The sequence below is a fragment of the Histoplasma capsulatum genome (assembly GCF_000150115.1).
Source record: "Histoplasma capsulatum G186AR genomic scaffold supercont2.3, whole genome shotgun sequence".
NCBI classification, from domain to species: domain Eukaryota; kingdom Fungi; phylum Ascomycota; class Eurotiomycetes; order Onygenales; family Ajellomycetaceae; genus Histoplasma; species Histoplasma capsulatum.
This window is the reverse complement of record NW_025544803.1, coordinates 150,775-157,227: the sequence shown is the minus strand read 5'-3', so window position 1 is coordinate 157,227 and position 6,453 is coordinate 150,775. Positions and strand designations below refer to the sequence as shown.

The following is a 6,453-nucleotide window of genomic DNA, read 5'->3' as shown; positions in this document are numbered from 1 at the left end:
GTCTCATATCTTCCTTTCCTGGTAGCATTTGATTTACTTTCCCCAGTTTCCCCGCCTTCGTCAACATCTCAGATATTTCTTACCAGAGCTCATGTAAATCACTAAAATACTCTTGTAAGGAGCAGGGTGAAATAATACTCTCAACTCGCCCCAGAAGTGGATCGATGAATCCTCTTGAAGATCTCTCTCTCTCTCCCTCCACGCTTCTGATTGGATCAGATCCCCTTGGCCGGTAGATTCCTTACCTTCCTACCCTAACCCCCCTGATAGAGGATTAGGTGGTTGGGGGCGAGACTAACCAGATGGACACTCTGGGCCCATGCATTGGATTCTGCAGACTGATGGAACATTCGTTTGGGACCTTCCTACGTGCGTTGAGCAGGGTAATTAAAATGAACCTTTGATTGTATGGCACCGGAAATAAGACAAGACGAAGTCAGAAACAGTATGATGGTGTAGGAGTTGTTGAATTTAGCCTCCTTCGTTTCCCGCAGGACTTTCATCTCTCTGTTGGATGGCCAGGATGTTGGACACACAACAACTAATGAGTTCCAATCGATGGTAACCGAGATCCACAAGGGGGCTTCTCCAAGATCTAAAACAAGCTGTTCTCCCGAATACAGGGGATATAAAACTGAAAACATGTAAAAGGTAATGATTGATCCAAAATCGGTATAGAAATGTGGCCGTCCTCAGTATCTATGCCGTAGCAAATACAAATCACGGGAAATATGTTTTAATAGCATATATATTCAAAGAGTCGGACTAAATTTTAACACTAGAAGAAGACTTAGGTCACATCGTTGCAGAGAGGGGGTGGTTGGTTGCGGATGATTCTGTTTGACTTACCTCCAACTATGTTTTTCGTCTCCATACTGAATCCCTTCAATCCAGTTCTTCATCTCGAGAGCTACTTTTCCGGCTTCTTCATTTTCTTTCAAACCACAATCCACCGTACGTCCTTTCCAGCTGATGGTGCGGACGGGACTAACAATCGCCGCAGTCCCTGCTCCGAATACCTCGATCATCCTACCCTCATCAGCAGCTTGGGCAATTTCCGACATTGTCAACTTACGCTCTGATATCGTCCAACCTCTGGGGCCCAGTCTCTCCCGGGCAAGAGTGAGGACTGAATCTCTGGTGACTCCCTCCAAAATCGTTCCATCCAGCGGAGCCGTGATGAGTTCATTTTGCCTAGTTTCTTTGTTTTTTAACGCAACAAAAAGATTCATGGTCCCAACCTCCGTGACGTACTCCTCTTCTCCGAATAGCCACAGATTCTGTTGGTGGCCTTTCTTTGCCGCTTCGGTCTGAGGGACAATGCATGGAGCATAATTTGCACCCAGCTTTTTGTCCCCGACTCCGCCAGGCCATGCACGAACCGCGTAATCTGTTGCCTCTAGAGAAATAGCCTTGAAGCCGGTTGGGTAGTAAGGACCAACAGGGCTAGCAATGACGAAGAGCAGGGCAGAGGAAGGAGCGCTAACACCCAACGTCTCCTGCGTACCAATCATTGTGGGTCTTAGATACAACGAATAACCACGAGTTCTATGGGAGATATAGTCAATCAGTATAAGCAAAAGAACAAATCTAATGTCGAATTCCATTAGCAATCCAATCAACAAAGGTTACTTACTGGGGGATAAATCTGCTGTCTAATTTAACAAGCTCACTGATGAGCTTTATCGCAGCATCTTCATCGAGTGTTGGAAGCGCGATACGCTTCGATGATCTATTTAATCGTGCCATATTCATATCTGGTCTGAATAACCGGATGCCACCATCCTTGTCTTTGTATGCCTTCATTCCCTCAAAACACTCAAACGCGTAATGGAAAACGCAGGTCGCAGGATTGAGACTGAGGTTTTGAAAGGGAACGATGCTTGGAGACAACCAGCCATCCTTGGTATTCCATTTTACCATAAGCATGTGGTCTAAGAGCATATTTAACAATAAATTAGTGATTCCATGTATATATTTATATCTCTAATAGAGCATTTCCAATGGCAGAGTACTTGCCAGTGAATGTCGACCCGAAAACGAGTTTTTCTGGGGGAGTGAGTTTGCTGGGGGAGGGATTTTTCGTAATTGATAGCTTGGAGACGTCAACTCCAGGTAATCCATCGCTCCGGCTTGCAAAATTCGAGCTGTATTTCCTTTGGCAGGGAATGGAATATCTCCATGCGGAGCTACTGCTGCTAAGTGCAGGAATTCCCCTACGAGTTAGGGCGGACACAACAGACTTCATGGTTCTTCACTGGACTCAATTGGTTTTCGAAAGGGAGAATACGAGAAATGGGGGAAGGTGGAAGGGGAAATATAACGGTTTGAGTCACCGCGGTTAGTTGCTGAAGGGCGTGACGATTTGCCGATGTCAGGAAAACAGTTTTTTGTTTCTCCGTGTCTGACCATTTTTGTGCCGCGCCTCTTCCTCCAGTCCCGAGCGCCGGCAGTCGGTGGGGACAACGGCCACGGCAGCCAGCCAATCAGCGATATCGGTTTGCCTGCAGATCCGAGCTTTGGCCGCGGCGGGTAAACATTGCACGAATCAGACATAATAAGCGACCTGGGAAGTCTCCATATATAGCACGTGATATCATGTGACTGTGGCTAGCAGTGGGAAGGGTGTTGAGCCGCATCTGAGGCTGACACATTCTTATTTTGACTGCCCTGCAAGAGACGCCGTGCCAACATACGATCCATAACCCATCGGGTGTGTAGAGGTAGGTGTGAATATTGCGATTCCCCATATTCTATTTGAGGAGCGAGAGAGAAGAAGAGTAAGCTCGCATGTTGTTCAGATGTTAGTGTTGATGTCAGGTGTTGTTGGTTCATGGATTAATCACTCCGGAAGGGAGTAACTCCCTTGAGCTGAGATCATTCTAAACTTCAGGCTGTTGCTTGGGTCTCACCATATATACGGATACGTCTTCTTGTCTTGGCTCCTTGGCTTTTTTGTATTTTCTGAATTCGCCATGTTTTCGTCTGCTTTGAAGTCTTTTGGCTCAAACATTGCTTCCAATTACCAGCTATCTCCACACCCCTCATTTACTTCGGGCCCCTGGAAAGTATATGATGGCAAGAAAAAGAGTACCGGAATTGCAGCATCTGTTTTCGTTTTTGATCGGAAATTCCTTGAGGCACTCCCTAGTGGCCTTGGTTCCCGCCCTAACTCCTCATCGCTAAAAAAGTTACATGATGAAGTTGTTGAAAGGCTTAAACGGGAGGCAAGCAGCCTAACCCGCCTAAGACATCCTTCAATCCTCCAGGTCCTGGAACCAGTGGAGGAGACTCGAAATGGCGGTTTGATGTTTGCAACCGAGCCAGTCACCACATCTTTAGCCGGACTCCTGGGGGGAAAAGATGACCAAAAGCAGCTTTCACGAGGGAGCAGACGAGCTGGCCTCTCTACCCGTGAGGATTCCGATGTATCTGGAAATGGAAATAGTACCGAATTGGATGAAATCGAAGTACAGAAAGGCTTATTGCAAATTGCCAAAGGCCTAGCATTTTTGCATGAATCTGCCGGTCTTGTCCACGGCAACCTAACCCCCGAGGCCATCTACATCAACGCGAAATCAGACTGGAAAATATCTGGACTTGCCTTTGCCGGCCCAGCTGATACAGGGTCACAGTCGCCGCTACCTCCGCTCGCGCTTTCAGAGGTTTTATATCAAGATCCCAGATTGCCAGCTGCCGTTCAACTTAACCTGGACTATACATCCCCTGACTTCGTCATGGACTCGAACATTTCCACATCTGCGGACCTCTTTTCCCTAGGCCTTATCATTGTTACTCTTTATAATTACCCCCACACATCTCCTCTAAAAACTCACGGCAACCCTTCTACATACAAAAAATTATTGAGCTCACCATCGACAATACCTTCACAAAGTAATGGATTTCTTGCCTCGGGTCAAATACCAAAAGATCTATCATCCTTCGTTTTGCCTCGACTCATAACGAGAAGACCAGCTCAGCGTATGGATGCAAAGGAGTTCCAACAATCTCAATATTTCGATAATATTCTAATGTCAACCATACGCTTTCTGGAGTCTCTTCCTGCGAAAACTGCCAACGAGAAGACCCAATTCATGAAAGGATTGGGACGCATATTGCCAGAATTCTCGTCTTCTGTGCTTGAAAGGAAGGTTCTTGTTGCTCTCTTGGATGAAAGCAAGGACAAAGAATTATTGCCACTTATCCTGTCGAATGTCTTTAAAATCATCAAGATTATTCCATCCGGTCCGCGCGTCGTTCCCGAGAAGGTCTTGCCTCATCTCAAGTCAGTTCTTCTCCCAGCTGGTGCAAAGACCTCCACGCAGGATCGCGACCACAGCAAAGATGCTAGTCTCATGGTTGTCCTGGAAAATATGGAACTTATTGCTAACACATGCTCGGGGCGAGATTTTAAAAATGGTTTGTATATTGACGTCCTTTGATTGACATTCGCCAAGTCCACTAACGGAAATTCGCCAGATGTACTACCTCTGGTTCGCTTAGGACTAGAGTCTGGTACCCACTCTCTTGTCGACGCTTCAATGCGGTGTCTCCCTGTGATGTTGCCGATTCTCGATTTTTCAACCGTGAAGGATGACATTTTCCCTCCTATTGCTTCCGTTTTCACCAGAACCAGCAGCCTTGCTATCAAAGTCCGAGGCTTGGAATCGTTCGTTATTTTATGCGGTGGGTCCATAAAAGAGGAACCCTCGACTTCTGGTGGTGATTTCGTGGGGATGTCAAGCAAACCCCAGCAATCCAAATCCGGCTCAGCGTCAATTCTTGACAAGTATACTGTCCAAGATAAACTGGTTCCCCTACTAAAAGCCATTAAAACGAAAGAACCCGCAGTTATGATGGCAGCTCTAAATGTGTTTCGACAGGTCGGCCAAATTGCTGAAACCGAATTCATCGCGCTGGAAATCATTCCAACACTATGGAATTTCAGCCTTGGCCCTCTTCTCAATGTCCAGCAATTTGGTGGTTTCATGGACCTGATCAAGTCCCTCTCCTCAAAGGTGGAACAACAGCAAATGAAGAAATTACAGTCACTCTCCTCTTCAAACGATCCCGGCAACCCTAGAAGCAGCAATCCTAATTTATTTGGAATGATGGAGACTTCAAATGGCAGAACCAATGTTGAAGGTACACGATCAGATTTCGAAAGCTTAGTCCTTGGCAAAAAAGCGACGACATCAAGTCCTGACAATACTTCCTGGAATTCCTGGGACACTGCAAGCTCAAACGCAGCAGCGCAAAATACGATTAATAGCACACCCCAATTTACATGGTCGACTGTAAATTCTGTCAATGCTAACAATTCTGGAGGTCGTAATTCACTTGCGAACCTGTCAGGCCCTAGTCATCGGTCGATTACGCCAGATATGAGTATAAACTCCTTTCCTACACTTGCTCCTACTGCTGCACAACAGCAGCCATCAGTGGGGTCATCTTTCCCCACGTTGCAGCCTTCACGACCATCTCAACCATCTCAACCATCTCAACCTTCACCGCTTTCACCTTGCTCGACAATGACCCCAATAGCGAACAGCAACAAAATCCAACAACCCACTTCGATAATGAATCAGTATTCCACAAACCAGATCTATCCACTCACATCTGCAGCATCAACAGCATCGCCATCAACTTCGTCCTTTGGCCAAAACTTGCAGCCAACTATATCCCTTTCTCAATTTTCAATCCCTCCTCCACCCCCGTCAAATTTCCAGCAACAGCAACAGGCGTCACATGCCCCCCTTTCCTCCTCCCTTGGTCAGCAAAATGCAAACCAAAACCAGCAGCCTTATTCGAATTCGGGACAGATATCCCCAGCTCTACGACTACCAATTAACCAACAGAAACAAGGCCTCGATAGATATGAGAGCCTCCTTTGAGAAAAATATTCACAGCCTGCACACAGGACAAAGTACCACACTAAGAGAAACTATCGCCCAGCACGTCCTCGAGTTCGCGTTCAACAAATGGCCTATGGAGAGCATTAGGCAAAACACGTTGCCGGAACAGGCGGTTCACTGCGTTTATATATCCATTTAGATTTGCGACGGCTCAAAATTGGATTTAGATCTGCACAATTAAAATGTTTACCATGTTAATATTTAATTTATTATCTTTACAAGTGCCAACAACTCCATCCATTCAATAATCCCTATGATCCCCATTAGGTTTTAAACGTGAGTCCCGGCCTACATAAATTATGGAGGGAGGAAACGCTTTCGTCCACCCACTGAGCCATTCTTTTTCCAACACAGCACAAATACCCCATATTCGAAAGGGATGGTTTTATAGCATATTGCGGGGCAATCCATGTGTCTATTTTTGAGAGACCAGCATCCTTCCAGTGCAGGTCAGAGAATATAATAGTTGAGTTCTAAGTAAGAGTATATATATCATTGTTAAGCTTTCAAGAGAATCATAAGAACGGAGATAGACACC

The 6,453-nt window shown here is 46.0% G+C and overlaps 2 protein-coding genes across 2 annotated transcripts in view; one reads left to right on the top strand and one right to left on the bottom strand.

Annotated features, from left to right (window-relative positions):
* HCBG_02230 (branched-chain amino acid aminotransferase) overlaps nucleotides 1-2,124 on the bottom strand; it is a gene marked incomplete at both ends in the record, with an annotated part of 2,504 nt that extends 380 nt beyond the window's left edge. The window contains 4 exons of the mRNA XM_045429279.1: nucleotides 300-365; nucleotides 850-1,548; nucleotides 1,637-1,934; nucleotides 2,016-2,124. Coding sequence (XP_045289174.1) covers nucleotides 300-365; nucleotides 850-1,548; nucleotides 1,637-1,934; nucleotides 2,016-2,124 — 1,172 coding nt within the window. The remainder of the gene's footprint in view (nucleotides 1-299; nucleotides 366-849; nucleotides 1,549-1,636; nucleotides 1,935-2,015) is intronic.
* Nucleotides 2,125-2,975: 851 nt separating this feature from the next.
* HCBG_02229 (clathrin-coated vesicle protein) lies at nucleotides 2,976-6,109 on the top strand (the record flags this gene model as incomplete). Its single annotated transcript, XM_045429278.1, has 2 exons — nucleotides 2,976-4,419; nucleotides 4,504-6,109. 2 exons carry the CDS (start codon nucleotides 2,976-2,978, stop codon nucleotides 5,892-5,894), a joined length of 2,835 nt encoding a protein of 944 aa, XP_045289173.1.
* Between the last annotated feature and the right edge of the window lie 344 nt (nucleotides 6,110-6,453).